This window comes from Ovis aries, chromosome 4, assembly GCF_016772045.2.
Source record: "Ovis aries strain OAR_USU_Benz2616 breed Rambouillet chromosome 4, ARS-UI_Ramb_v3.0, whole genome shotgun sequence".
NCBI classification, from domain to species: domain Eukaryota; kingdom Metazoa; phylum Chordata; class Mammalia; order Artiodactyla; family Bovidae; genus Ovis; species Ovis aries.
Window position 1 is genome coordinate 33,740,029 of NC_056057.1, and position 16,342 is coordinate 33,756,370.

The window sequence follows — 16,342 nt, forward strand, 5'->3', positions numbered from 1 at the left end:
CACTGTAATTTACTGGCTTTTATCATATTAATGTCTTTTCTAATTAATAAGTGTATGTTGTAGCTTATATTTAATTCATATATAAGTGAAATTGAGCATTTCTTGACGCTTTTTTACAAATCTACATTTATTCTCAAAAGATATGCATGTTCATAGCCTCTGACAGATTCACATTAATTTATAAAATAGTAATATAATAGTTTTACCATATATCATAAATTTTTCATTGCAATTTATTTCTTTCTTAAACTATAGCTTTACTGATTTTTATTGGAGAGAGGTTTAAGGGGAAATTGAAGCAATCAACTGTACCACTGGGCATTTTTTCCATTATTTCAGCAGTAAGAAAACTGTTAAATCACAATGTGAACAGTGAATATCTCTGAGTTACAGAATTTCTGAAGACTTTTTTCCTGCTGACATGTATTTTCTTTTAAAAATGTATTACTCCAATAGTAATTTTTAAAATGTTTTCAAATGCTTGCCCTCAGTGTAAGTATTTACTAGGTTCTTTTTTAAAAATAAAGAAAACTGTTTATACTTCAACCAACCTAGAGTTTGCTTTAGGAAATGAGAAGGGGCCCATGTTCCTACTTGGTGTATCAGATTTTTCAAAGAAATTTTGTTAATTTTATTAAAGAAAGTAAATAATTCGTGTATCCTAGAATCTCTGTCCTATATTAATGCCTTTTTGTGTTTTTATGTTTTTCTGTGTAACTTGTAAACTTCTGTTTTCATAATTATAATACATTTCAAAGTCAGGTAAACTCAACGTTCGCAAGTCAGTACAACTGAGGAAATTTGAATATTGACTGTGGGCCCCTATTGTATTAATGTTAAATTTACTGAATTTGATCATTGTTTTGTGATTAAGTAAGACAATACTGTCTTCTCAGAAAATACATTCTGCTTTGCTATATCCCTGAAACGAACACAACATTGTAAAACAACCTATAATCCAATAACATTAAAAAAAAGAAATTATATTCTAATGTATGTAAGGGTCAGGGGGCCATAATATCTTTAACTTACTCTCAAAGGTTCAGAAAAAAACTGGTATGTATGTTTGTGTTGTGTTTTACACATACACACAAACATGCAGTAAGAAAGAGATGATAATAAGGCAAGTAGGTCAAAATAAAAACAATTAATAAATCTGGATGAAGAGTATATGTGAGTTCCTTACTTGCAACTTTTCTGTAAGTTTCAATTTATAATAAAAATTTTAAAAGATCAAAAAACTATACCCTAGGCCATTACTGTTTCTCATGTCCCCAGTTTCATGGAGACTGTTCCACTTTCCCCTTCAGATATTCCAACATTGAAGAAAACTCAACTGTCTTTGATGAATTTAATTACTGCCCTAAGATTCCTTGTGACCCTGAAAACAAGCTTATTGGCAGTTACTAATATGGAACATTTTTAACCAAACGCAATAAGTCATTGAAAATAATCCTCTCAGTGGTTTGGATGACTGTTTTCCAGTGACATAGTGGATTATGAAAAGCTTAGTTGGAACAGAGGAGAGCATTGTCTAGCTTCTTTGAGTTTTATCATCTTGACTACTTTTGCCAAATATCCCAAGGGTTTGAAGGTCTTATCCAGATGCATTGCAATTCCATAGCCTTTTTCTTTTTTTAACCAAAATTGGATTCACATGCAAATATGTTACCAAAAAAAACATTTCTAAGGGCTATTTGATACGCAGCTTCCCATTTTGAAGAGTGGGGTTCTTCCCACTTACCCTCCCCACATCAGGGTCATACAGCCTCTGCACCAGCTGGACTACTGTGCTCTTCCCACAGCCGCTGTTCCCAACCAGGGCCACCGTCCGCCCGCTCTCTACCCTCAGGTTGAGGCCCTTCAAGATCTTTAAGGGAAGAGAGAAAAAGAGTACACTTCACATCAAAAGCCTGAAAGAGAAGTAATCTGACTCAATTTTAAAGTTGGAAAAATAGTATTAAATAAGGGACTATAACCCCCAAAGGAAAAGGCACATACATATGAAAATAATAGAGACTGTGGATTCCTGAAGATGATTAAACAATCAATCTAAATTAGGAATCCCTATAAATATAACTTACAATACCTGGACATCAGGCCGAGCAGGATAAGAGAAATGAACATCTTTGAACTCCAAATTCCCTTTGATGTTGTCTGGTTTGTGTCCTCTCTCTGAAAAACTGTCAATTTTAGGATCCTAAACAAAACAAAATTCAATGACTATTCCATCATAGCATTTCTAAGGAATATGCTTCAGCAATTACAAAAACAGGACCCAGAAAAGCATAATTCCCTTCATGTGTGTCAGAACCCAAGTTGAAGACTGTATATGTGTGTGTGTGTATGTATGCATGTGTTTATGTGTTTAAGGAAGTATTCCTTCTCTGAAAATAGGTTTTTCTTAAAAAGTACATAAGGGACATTTTCTTTTCATTTCATATGATATTTCACTTTAAGTTTCTGGCATATCCTCATAAATTTTCTAAATGTACATTCCTACAACTGCATTTACAAAATAAACTATAATTGATACATCCAGGTTTTTCTAGTAGTCATGTATGGATGTGAGAGTTGGACTGTGAAGAAAGCTGAGCACCGAAGAATTGACGCTTTTGAACTGTGGTGTTGGAGAAGACTCTTGAGAGTCCCTTGGACAGCAACGAGATCCAACCAGCCCATTCTAAAGGAGATCAGTCCTGGGTGTTCATTGGAAGGACTGATGTTGAAGATGAAACGCCAGTACTTTGGCCACCTTATGTGAAGAGCTGACTCATTGGAAAAGACTCTGATGCTGGGAGGGATTGGGGGCAGGAGGAGAAAGGGACGACAGAGGATGAGATGGATGGATGGCATCACCGACTTGATGGACGTGAATTTGAGTGAATTCCGGGAGTTGGTGATGGACAGGGAGGCCTGGCGTGCTGCAATTCATGGGGTCACAAAGAGTCGGACACGACTGAGCGACTGAACTGAACTGAACTGACAGATCCAGGTATTTCAGCATTTAGTGAAAATTAGCTTATTCTTAAATAAGTGTGACGGACTGGACTGAGAAGATTGAAAAATTGGTCAGGGACAACTTAGTTTGGAATGATGTAAATTTTCAATATATGCAGAAGCTGAACAATTTTCTTATGATTTAGATTACTGAAACAGGAATTGCTTGGACTCACAATTACATTTCAGTTAGCTAGTTAGCATTTTCTCTGTGTAAATGCAGAGACCACCTTTAATGTGTCAAAATCATTTTCTTTATTTCACTTCAGTCAGGATAACTTATGCAATACAATTGATTCAAAATTATATTATATATACAGTGATCTTTTTTTTTTTTTGTTTTTTTCTGAGGGAGAGGGCAATCCACAGCAAAACATACTATCAATTTTGGTCCCACCAATCACTTTTCCATCCACTCATCTTGTCTACAAAGCATAATATTCTTAGTCTGGCTACCAAATGAAAGAGAAAAGGAGAAAAACTAGGAAGACAAACATCTTTGCTTTGAACTCTAATAATAACACACTAGTTCAGATGCACTTTCCTAAGTGAGATCAGTGCTATTTGATTACAGATAAGCATTCAGAAATATTTTTTCTTTAAAATAAAGTTTATTTGAGAGAGAATTCTTTTAAAAAAAAAAACAAACTTGTTCTCCTTTATAAAAGTTCTTAGCACATTCTGCCTTTTATTCCCCAATTGGCTAACTCAAAACTTAAATTTATTAAACCCTAACTTGAGGCAGGCACAGTAATAAGCACTCCTAACCTCATTTATTCCTCACTTGGAATCCCATTTCTATTCATTTATTATTTTGTATTGATTCTTTAATTTGGAACCAGTGTGAATGTTACAAATAGCCAAGTCTAGGCTTAGCCAAAAAAAGTTTCCTCATCATTTAGAGCTGGTTTTGATTACTGATCTTGGGATCCTGTGAGTTCTCAGACTCAGAATATAATGCAAATAATTAACCTTGAAAAACAAATATTTATTTTCAAACTTTCACAAATATTCAAAAGAGGCATTTGGTTTTATTCATTAATAAGCAGAGGTTTTTCATGTCACTTAATTTTTACAGGACATTTAACATAAAGCTAGATTTAATTATCCAGGCCTCAAAAAAATTTTCAGCATTAAAAACAATAAATGACTCACATTATCAATAATAGCAAAGATCGCATATGCTGCTCCTCTTGCATTGGCAAAAGCGTCAATACAGGGAGCAGCCTGTCCAATGCTGAAGGCTCCGATCAGGATTGAGAAAAAGACCTGAGCAAGAGAATACAAGGAAAAGTTACGTGTCCCATTCCAGTGTCCACTGTCATCTCAAACAATGTGTTTGGAACATAGGCTACCCAAAGCGTCAAGATTAGGTCTATCCCTTGAAAACTTTTTTCAGCACAAGAGCAAAATTTATAAGGTAACTACAGAATTTTGTTGCACAAATGGGTTTCTTTAACCTCAAAAATATTTTTTTCATCTATCTTGTCAAAGTATTGGTTGTTCTTCTCCTGGGCTTAGACAAAATGACAAAGATTTTTCAAACCTGTTGCCTTGATTCTGAAGCCATTGCCACCAGAGGAAAACTTTTCCGTCAGTATTATTCAGTACTAAATTATTTTCTCTAACTATGCATGGAATTACACAGAATGTTCAAGATGAAACAAGGTAGATTTTGGCCCCATATAACTTTCGTTAAAAGTGCCATGTTATATATATATATACACATACATATATACATACATTTTGATAAGATGTCTAACATTAAAGAGTAACGGTTCATGCATTATACATCACATCTGTGTGCATTGATTAATAATTCCTCTACACAATTAGCCTATACTACAGCACACAAACTTAACACATTTCCCTTCTTTTTTTTTTTCACTAGGTAAACAAATTGATACAGAAAAGTCAAGACTGTAGTTTCAGGAATCCAGGTTATTAGCATACATTAACTCAGAAAAACCTAAATGAAGAGAAATAACTCCTTTCTCTCTGGGCTTGGTGAAACATCTACTTATAGTTTGGCTTTTCTCAGAAGATGACAAATAACAATAATACTTAACACACCAGAACTCAAATATCTATCTACTGTCTGTAATACAGAGAAAGACCAGCAAGAGAGCAAAAAAATGTCCCTACCAGAAGCAATGCTAGAAAGTTAACACACTCGAGTTCTTGGTCTTTATGAAGAGGGCATCACTGGGCTCCCTGCATCATGCGAGTCACTCTGCTCCCCTGTTTGGGAGAAGTCACTGTCTACACCCAACAAATGGGGAGACCAGGCCAGAGAGGATGAATACCAGAGTCAGGGCTCAATCTCCCTGCTGTGTAAAATTTAGCAAATGAGGAAGTAAAGAGAGGTGGAGTGCTTCCAAGCTGACAAGGAGAGGGGACCAACATGAGAAAAAACAGACTCAGCAGTGATGAAACCTCATCCAGCCAAACAGCCCTCCACACTTCAATGGGGGTCTGAAGGTACCACTCTAGAGAACATTCTGAAATGATAAATTTCCATAATGCCCCTAAGTCATCATCAAGGGGTCAAACTGTGTTCCATGTCCTCTCTTTAGAAAGACAGGGAAGTGCAGGTTTTAAAACATGGCTAGTTGAATGGTTACATGTTGTCGTGACCACCACTGACATGGAAAGAAGGTCACAATATGTTGCTATTTACAAAAAGATATGCATAATGCAATTTAGGTTTCAAGAGAAACAAACCCATATACAGAAAATACCAAAAGTTATCATTATGTGTATACGGATTTTTAGATCGTAAGTAATTCTAGGTAATTTCTAATTTTTAAAAGTATTCTAATCTTTTGTATAACTAGTATGTATAATTTTTCTAATCAATAAATGAACTTATTTTCATTTTATAAAAGAAAAAAATACTAAAATCACTTTTCATCTTGTATTTGGATAGCCAATATGATACAAATTTAATATTCTCTCATACTATGAGAGACATACTATGCCAATTGATATTTTTTCATTCATAAATTCTTTCCAGCTTTTTTCATATGCTCCATATGTTTCTCAATTGGTCTAACCACATGTTATGCTCTGTGTATTCTAGAAGGCCAGCTCTGCCCACAGGACTGAGCAAAGATATGCCACAAGTAAAAAGGTTAGAACCATAGTTCATCCTTCAAAAAGGAGGAAAATGAAAGAAGAGGTAGATAGATAAACAATATTTTCAGATTTGTAACAAATATTAGGAAAACAACTTACTGTAATTGCATTTCCAATAGTGTATTCTTTCGCTATAACTAGAGTGGATCCATACCAGAAGGCCAGTGCGTATGATCATATATTAGCAGGAAGGCAGTGCCCATAGAGATGTTCGCTGAAAGAGCTTTTTTAATTCCAATCTTTTTGGCATTTTCTAGATGTTTCTGACACCTACCAGAAAATTGCAGGGAACAAGGTATAAAGAAGGTTGAGAAGTGCTTGCAAACAAGACTCTCAACCAGGGCTGAACATTCTTGCAAACGAGATGTTCAGCTAAGAATCCTGTTTGTTCCTGTGGGAAAAGAACATTTCTTGCACACAAGGATGTTTCTCTGATTCCTCAAAAGGAACAGACCCTGGGACCAAACGGATTCTAAGTTGATAAGGAAGTTCCCCAAAACAAAGTCTTAGCTGCAGTAAATAAGTCAAGGTAAAAGTTATCTCGCCCTGAGCCTGCGCACTGTATAGTCTTTGAATCATAGTGCTTGGAAGCTTGCCCTGTAGGTTGTTATGCAAGGGATATAAAATAAAGCAGCTGTAAGAAGCAAGTGTTAAAAATATAAAGATTCAAACCACTCTGCACTGTTGGTGTTTCATTCTGTCGCCAACAGAAAATGAAGGGGGAAATATGATAAGAATCCATAATCTTAGCTATATTCCCCTCCTGGACAGCTAGAGGTTTAAGGGACAAAAACCATCAACCAAGAAACCCATGGAGACACCCAGCTTCCCGGGAATTGAACCAATGCAGGGTCAGCCTGGACCAGAGCCCAGCTGAGCCTTTTCTCTACTGGCTTGGACCCATCTCCCTCAGTCCCCACCAGTCCCAGCAATGTTCCCATAGCTGATCCAGGACTGAACTTCCAACCCTGGGAGAACCTCACCATCAACCTTCATGGCCAGCATCACAAGTCAAGGTTAAGGAGGAAGAAGAGAAACCAAGCCTACCAGGAGTGACACCAAAATGTAAACTGCAAACACTGTTTGGGACTCTTAAGGCAGTTATATTCTCAAGACAGGCTAATTTGTCTTCTCTGCTGTCCCACTGGGTGCAAGTGAGAGTGTTAGTCACTCGGTAGTGTCTGACTCTTTTCGATCTCACGGACTGCAGCCCACCAGGCTCCTCTGTCCATGGGACTCTCCAGGCAAGAATCCTGGAGTGGTTGCCATTTCCTCCTCCAGGGGAGCTTCCTGAGTCAAGGATTGAACCTGGGTCTCCTGCATTGCAGGCGGATTCTTCACCATCTGAGCCACCAGGGAAGCCTGACCCCATTGGGTAAGGGACGGGAATTTTACCCGTTTGTGTACTTATACTCCAGCCTTTGCTTTTCTGCTTTGCTTTGGTTTCTGTTTTGTTCTGTTTTTTTTTTTTTTTTTTTTTTTTTTTTTATTAAGCCAGGGTACAGGGTATAAAGAGGTCACTGAGTGAGTGAGTGAAGTCGCTCAGTCGTGTCTGACTCTTTGCGACCCCGTGGACTGTAGCCCACCAGGTTCCTGCGTCCATGGGATTCTCCAGGCAAGAGTACTGGAGTGGGTTGCCATTTCCTTCTCCAGGGGATCTTCCCAACCCAGGGATCAAACCCAAGTCTCCTGCATTGCAGGCAGACGCTTTAACCTCTGAGCCACCAGGGAAGCCCAAGATGTCAGTACTTATGGGATATGGTTTCTTACTCAACTCTTTTAGATTTTAGTTTCATCACTTGTAAAATGGAATTACTTTTTAAAAATTGAAGTATAGTTGATTTACAGTGTTGTGTTAGTTTCAGATGTGCAAAGAGATGCAGTTATACACACACACACACACACACACACGTATTCTTTTTCAGATTCTTCTACCTTACAGATTATTACAACATATTGAGTGTAGCTCCCTGTGCTATTCAGGTCCTTGTTGCTTACCTATTCTATATAGAGTAGCGAGTATATGTTAATCCTAAACTCCTAATTTCCCCCTCCCCTCCTTTTCCTTTTGGTAACCATAAGTCTGTTTTCTATGTCTGTGAGTCTGTTTCTGTTTTGAAATAAGTTCATTTGTATCATTTTTTCTAGGCTCCGTATTATCATAGGATATTTGTCTTTGCCTGGCTTACTTCACTTAGGATGACAAACTCTAGGTCCATCCATATTGTTGCAAGTGGCATTATAAAATGGAGTTACTAATGCCTACCTTGCTAGATGATTGCGAGGTTGAAGGACAATGTCAGAAAGTTGTTAGAACAGTGCTGGCACATAGTTGGCAAAATCTGATAAATCCTATTCTTATTCTTATTGTTTTAGAATTTAATCTCTTCCTAAATACCACTCATTCTATTATTACCATAATTTTAAATATTAAGTAAAATCCATTATTACTGGCTTCTGGGATTTGACATGAAGGTACACATGTCTAGAATGGTTCTGTTAAATAACAACATTTTTTCCATCAATTTCAGTTAAGCCTATCATTCCATGCTAGATGCAGAGAGTGTATAAAATTTAAATTTGGTTCCTTAAAGTCAGAAAAGAAAAAATCCACTGATGTACAATGAGACTTTAGGGAACATATCACATCCATTAGAATGTTTCTAACAGAAACAAAATACCACATCCATTAGAATGTTTCTAACAGAAACAAACAACATCATATCTTTTTTAGTGTAACCAAATAAGATGCTGAGAATTTATTAATTTTAAAAAATGCATCCTGCCACCCAAAATTATATCTTTTAATTACTTAAAGCACCTAACTCTCCAGTGTTCTTTCCTCAGTGTTGGGCCATGCACTGCCTTAGCAGAGCTGCGTCCCTGGGGAGACAGCTGGCACCCCTTGCCCAGCGCTGTGCTGAATCCCAGGTGGCCCAGCTGCAAGGTGTGGGCAGGGAGGTTTACATCAGCCCCACGTGACATGGGTTCCAGGGACAAGGATGGACATGCTGTAATTACCTTTGCTTAGATGGCTCGCCTTTTGCAGCTAATGGAGCGGCACTGATTACACTCACATCCTGAGGTGTGTGGGCTATTGTGTGCAGGAAGCAGCAGTGAGAGAGAGAAAGGAAGAGGTTAGAGAACCAGGCACAGGTTGGCTGTCAAGAGGACTTAAGGAATAGAAAAACAGAAAATGAAAAAGAGGGGAGAGGGGAACCTTTGCTTTCAAGGCTAGAGAATTTCCAGAGAATTTCTCTTTCATAGAAAGGGGGTATCAGGAGTCCTGCAGAATGGCAAAAGAAAATATTTTACATGGGGTCATACTTCAGTTATATTAGGGTATGTTATTATTTAAATAAAACTTGTTGGAGAGTTGAGTAGCCTTTATTAGGGGGTTTGTCTGGCCCATACATTTTTGTCTATCAACTCCCCTTTGAGCAGAGGCACTCGACCTGGAATCCCTGGTTAAGGAATTTGACCAGGGAAAAATTTACTTTTAATTTTGCTAACCCCCAACCAAAATTCAGCATTTCCTTCGATTATCAGTGCAGGCAACAAGCCTCTGTAGTGTTATCAGTAACTGTGCCTGTGTTGCCAATAGAAATCCCAGACCATTTTCATATCATGTTCTACTTTTTACAGATTTCTGGAAATACATTTTACCTACAGATCTACTTTGAATTACAGTAGGTATTAGACCTATAGTTAGTTCTTGATATACAATGGGTTAAAAATAGAGGCATGGATTTCAGCTCAGTTCAGTTCAGTTCATTTCAATCACTCAGTCGTGTCTGACTCTTTGCGACCCCATGAATTGCAGCACACCAGGCCTCCTTGTCCATCACCAACTTCCGGGGTTCACTCAGACTCAGGTCCATCGAGTCACTGATGCCATCCAGCCATCTCATCCTCTGTTGTCCCCTTCTCCTCCTGCTCCCAATCCCTCCCAGCATCAGACTCTTTACCAATGAGTCAACTCTTCGCATGAGGTGGCCAAAGTACTGGAGTTTCAGCTTTAGCATCATTCTTTCCAAAGAACATCCAGGGCTGATCTCCTTTAGATGGACTAGTTTGGTCTCCTTGCAGTCCAGGGGACTCTCAAGACTCTCCTCCAACACCACAGTTCAAAAGCATCAATTCTTCGGCGCTCACCTTTCTTCATAGTCCAACTCTCACATCCATACATGACTACTGGAAAAACCATAGCCTTGACTAGATGGACCTTTGTTGGCAAAGTAATGTCTCTGCTTTTGAATATGCTATCTAGGGTGGTCATAACTTTCTTTCTAAGGAGTAAGCGTCTTTTAATTTCATGGCTGCAATCACCATCTGCAGTGATTTTGGAGCCCCCCAGAATAAAGTCTGACACTGTTTCCACTGTTTCCCCATCTATTTTCCCTGAAGTGATGGGACCAGATGCCATGATCTTCGTTTTCTGAATGTTGACCTTTAAGCCAACTTTTTCACTCTCCTCTTTCACTTTCATCATGAGGCTTTTGAGTTCCTCTTCACTTTCTGCCATAAGGGTGGTGTCATTTGCATATCTGAGGTTATTGATATTTCTTCCAGCAATCTTGGTTCCAGCTTGTGCTTCTTCCAGCCCAGTATTTCTCATGAATTCTGCATATAAGTTAAATAAGCAGGGTGACAATATACAGCCTTGATGTACTCCTTTTCCTATTTGGAACAAGTCTGTTGTTCCATGTCCATGTCTAACAGTTGCTTCCTGACCTGCATACAGGTTTCTCAAGAGGCAGGTCAGGTGCTCTGGTATTCCCATCTCTCTCAGAATTTTCCAGTTTATTGTGATCCACACAGTCAAAAGCTTTGGCATAGTCACTAAAGCAGAAATAGATGTTTTTCTGGAACTCTCTTGCTTTTTCTATGATCCAGCGGATGTTGGCAATTTGATCTCTGGTTCCTATGCCTTTTCTAAAACCAGCTTGAACATCAGGAAGTTCACGGTTCACGTATTGCTGAAGCCTGGCTTGGAGAATTTTGAGCATTCCTTTACTAGCGTGTGAGATGAGTGCAATTGTGTGGTAGTTTGAGCATTCTTTGGCATTGGAAGGAAAACTGACCTTTTCCAGTCCTGCGGCCACTGCTGAGTCTTCCAATTTTGCTGGCATATTGAGTGCAGCACTTTCACAGCAGCATCTTTCAGGATTTGAAATAGCTCAACTGGTAAGCATGCATACATACATGCATACATAGGGTAAGCAACCATAAATTAGGAAAGCCTAACACAGCCTTAAATAAGAATTTTAAAAATAAGAACGCTCTTAAAAGCAAAGTAAAAGAAAATTCACACAAGACATCCAGGAAGAAGGAAGAACTCAATGACAGTAGAGAGTTCATACTTTCAGGCCAGAGACTGACTAAAGGGGAAGAAGGCAATCTTGAACTTGAAATCAGCTGGGATGCTAAGAAAATCCAATGGAAATATCTGCAACACGAACAACAATAGTAACTAAGGATCCAATACAGTGGACCTTCTGTCAAAGGTCATGTATTAATATTATGCTTACAAGTAACTGGCCCACATTAGCAGATAGGGAAGATGGATAAGTTCAGAAGCAAGCAAAATAGGTACCTGTTGATATGAAGTTATTTTTCTCAGAAAGCTAATTCTAGCCTGACATGAAATAAGCTGATGCACAGAAATCCTATGTCCCTAATTCCTGCATATTTTTATTCCTGCATACTTTTTATTTTTGGCTGCACTGGTGGGCCTGCGGGATCTTCGTTCCCTGACCAGGGATCAAACCCATGCCCTCTGCAGTGGAAACAGAGTGGTAACCACTGGACTGCCAGGGAAGATCCCTTGTGTACTGCAGAAGGAAGAGCTGCAAATATGGCTGAGATGTAAAGATTAGAGTCACAGTCTTCAATTCAAATGTTCTATTTCATTGACAGGCTATGAATAGGCCCTGAAAAATGAGCTCAACTAGTCACAGACTAAGCAAAGAAAGGGAATGTCTACATTTTACAGGTCTCAGATTACGGTGACTAAGTTCACATCTCTTGTGGCAGCAAGTTTCTACAATGTGAATCTCAGCTGTACAGCGATACGAAGACACAGGCAATCCTAATTCAATCAATCAATTTAGAGAATGTCTCTGGACTGAATCAATCATTGCGCCACAGGGCATCCTGTATTCCACTATTTAAAATGTTCACATAACCCCAAAAGTGTAATCAGAATGAATCTGGTTTCTTAAATAGAAGTCAAAAATGAAGATCGTAGTTTGGTCCCAAGCCTACTGAGTTACACACTGTTTAAAATGTAAGTTTGGTGCTCAGGTTCTGGTACGTTTTCCCAAGTATCAAGGCTGGATAAGAGTGCTATACATGCAAGCAGTCACTCCGAACTGCAGTTCAAAGGCTCAGTAAACCTGCCAGCTGAGATATCTGTTTAATCCTTCAATCCTGACACTTGGCAGACCTGATTCACTGAGTAGATTAACTACTTTGCTCTTTGCACTACAATGAATAAAGACAGGCGTAATCTTTGCCTGCAGACTTCTCCAGACAAGTAATAGATCTTTCTTCCCCAAAAAGTATCAATAAATGGAGGCTTCTCTGGTGGCTAAGACGGTAGAGTCTGCCTGCAATGAGGCAGACCTGAGTTTGATCCCAGGGTTGGGAAAATCCCCTGGAGAAGGAAATGCCAACACACTCCAGTATCCTTGCCTGGGGATGGACTCTGTTTGAGGTCTGAGCAAAACAAAGATATAAAAACAGGATTTAGAATGTAATTATTCTGTGGTGTTTTGATACTCAATACCAGTTTTTTACAGAATAAATATTAACCCATCTCTGCTGGGCAGCATCTTGCTGTGTAGGGCCTACTCCCAAGGCTTATTAAGAGAGCTGGTCAGCTGGAGTTTGGGATTCTTTGGTCCACCCAGGTCAAGAGTGCTACATTTCTAGTGTTTCTTACCTTCTCAATTACCTTTTATACTTTGGTATATGCTAGTTATAGAAATATATTCTCCCCTATATCGAAGGGGTTTAGAATGCACTTGTCATGTTAATCTCTCCTGCTTTTAATTTGAAAATAAGAAAATTAAGTTTCTGTATCACTGGGGTACCTTCTATTAATATAACCCCTTATGATTATAAAGTGGAAGTAACACACAGATTCAAGGGATTAGATCTAATAGATAGTGCCTGAAGAACTATAGATAGAGGTTCCTAGCATCGTACAGGAGGTGGTGACAAAAACCATCCCCAAGAATAAGAAATGCAACATGGCAAAATGGTCATCTGAGTAGGCCTTATAAATAGCTGAGAAATGAAGAGAAGCTAAAGGCAAAGGAGAAAGGGGAAGATAAACCCATCTGAATGCAGAGTTCCAAAGAATAGCAAGGAGAGATAAGAAAGCCTTCCTCAGTGAACACTGCAAAGAAACAGAGGAAAACAACAGAATGGGGAAAACTAGAGACCTCTTCAGGAAAATCAGAGATACCAAGGGAACATTTCATGCAAAGATGAGCACAATAAAGGAAAGAAATGGTATGGACCTTGCAGAAGATATTAAGAGGTGGCAAGAATACACAGAAGAAGAACTATACAAAAAAGATCTTCATGACCCAGATAACCACGATGGAGTGATCACTCAGCTAGAGGCAGACATCTTGGAATGTGAACTCAAGTGAGCCTTAGGAAGTGTTGCTACAAACAAAGCTAGTGGAAGTGATGGAATTCCAGCTGAGATATTTCAAATCCTAAAAGATGACACCGTGAAAGTGCTGTATTCAATACAAAAGCAAATTTGGAAAACTCAGCAGTGGCCACAGGACTGTAAAAGGTCAGTTTTTATTCCAATCCCTAAGAAGGGCAATGCCAAAGAATGTTCAAACTACCATACAGTTGTGCTCATTTCACATGTTAGCAAGGTAATGCTCAAATCCTTCAAGTTAGGCTACAACTTTACATGAACCGAGAACTTTCAGATGTACACACTGGACTTAGAAAAGGCAGATGAACCAGAGATCAAATAGCCAACATCCACTGAATCACAGAAAAAGCAAGAGAATTCCAGAAAAACATCTGCTTCATTGACTATGCTAAAGCCTTTGTGTGGATCACAACAACTGTGAAAAATTCTGAAAGGGATGGGAATACCAGACCACCTGACCTGCCTCCTGAGAAACCTGTATGCAGGAAGAACCAGACATGGAACAACAGGCTGGTTCCAAATTGGGAAAGGAGTACATCAAGGCTGTATATTGTACCCTGCTTGTTTAAATTATATGCAGAGTACATTATGTGAAATGCCAGGCTAGATGAATCACAGGCTGGAATCAAGACTGCCAGGGGAAATATCCATAACTTCAGATATGTAGATGACACCACCCTAATGGCAGAAAGCAAAGAGGAACTAAAGAGTCTCTTGATGAAGGTGAAAGAGGAGAGCAAAAAAGCTGGCTTAAAACTCAACATTTTCAAAAAAACTAATCTCATGGCATCTGGTCCCATCACTTCATGGCAAACAGATGGGGAAAAAATGGAAACAGTGACAGACTTTATTTTCTTGGGCTCCTGAATCACTGTGGACAGTGACTGCCCCCATGAAATTAAAAACACTTGCTCCTTGAAAGAAAAGCTACGACAAACCTAGGCAGTGTTTTAAAAAGCAGACACATCACTTTGTCGACAAAGATCTATATAATCAAAGCTATGATTTTTCCAATAGTCATGTATGGATTTGAGAGTTCAACCATAAAGAAGGATGAGTGCTTAAGAATTGATGCTTTTGAACCTTGATGCTAGAGAAGGCTCTTGAGAGTCCCTTGGACAGCAAGGAAATCAAACCAGTCACTCCAAAAGGCAATCAAGCCCAAATATTCACTGGAAGAACTGATGCTGAAGCTGAAGCTCCAATATTTTGGCCATATGATGTGAAGAGCCAGCTCACTGGAAAAGACCCTGATGCTTGGAAAAACTGAGGGCAGGAGGAGAAGGGGGTGATAAAGAATGAAATCGGTGGATGGCATCGTTGATTCAATGGACATGAGTCTGAGCAAACTCTGGGAGATAGTGAAGGACAGGGAAGCCTGGTGTGCTGCAGTCCATTGGGTCACAAACAGCCGGACATGACTGAGCGACTGAATAAGTCTTTTCATCTTAACCTACAGAAGCCAAGATACAAACTCAGTTAAGACGTAAAAGAGAATTCAAATTGCACATTTTTAAAACCTGTATTCAATCAGACAATTAGAAAGTAAATAAATGAATAAATTTAATAGTTCAAGAAAATGGAGGCCAAAGGACCACTAAGATAACAATTGTGACAAAAGTGAAATCTATGAGAAAAACTTTTTTACAAAAAAACTAGTCGTAGTTGACTTAGAAATGAAGACATTTATTGACTTCAATGTATTCCCTATTGGCTCAGACCGTAAAGAGTTTGCCTGCAATACAGGAGACCCAGGTTTGATCCCTGGGTCGGGAAGATCCCTAGAGAAGGGAATGGCAACCCACTCCAGTATTCCTGCCTGGAAAGTCCCATGGACAGAGGAGCCTGGTGGGCCCCAATCCATGGAGTTGCAAAGAGTCAGACATGACTAACACACTAACTTAAAAATAATACACATTCCATTAAACAAGATAAATACATTTTTGTTAATATTAACGTTATCAGAAAAGTCTTTTAAGTCCTAGGAAGCTATTAAGCTTGTGAATACACTTTAAGTTTTCCCAAGTTCTCATTTTTACCTGAAAGCTTTAATTTTAACGTTGGCCACAAATATTTGTCAAGCTGTTTTTCTTGTGAGAACAGACTTACTTCATTCATCTTTATTTAAGGACTGTCTACAAATGCCTAAGTCAAAAAAGCTACAGTTTGAATGTTTTTCTTTCAAGTAAAAATACTATTACACAACAAAAGCATCTAGTTCAGCTAACAATTCAAACGACTGCGTGAGTACTTTTCCTTGAGACGACCACCACATTTCAGTATGCTGCAGAGACGCTTCATGCATGCTTCCCATCGTGTCACTCAAAATACTAAAAAGAAAGGCTTTCAAAGGTTGAGATTTAATTAAATTAATAATGTTTACCAATATAGACATTAAGTGAAACTGGCTTTTTTTTTTTTGACCAAGTGCATGACGAGGAAGAACTCAATGACCACTAGAATAGTTTGATGCCACTGTTTTAATTTATGCCAAAGCATCACCAATTTTACCTACCA

General features: G+C 38.6%; 1 protein-coding gene across 1 annotated transcript in view; it reads right to left on the reverse strand.

The window, feature by feature from the left end:
• LOC101121769 (phosphatidylcholine translocator ABCB4) overlaps positions 1–16,342 on the reverse strand; it is an 89,569-nt gene that overhangs the window by 63,621 nt on the left and 9,606 nt on the right. The window contains 5 exon segments of the mRNA XM_042249301.2: positions 1,745–1,870; positions 2,090–2,200; positions 4,156–4,269; positions 6,238–6,314; positions 6,317–6,408. Of these exon segments, the coding sequence (XP_042105235.2) occupies positions 1,745–1,870; positions 2,090–2,200; positions 4,156–4,269; positions 6,238–6,314; positions 6,317–6,408 (520 nt within the window).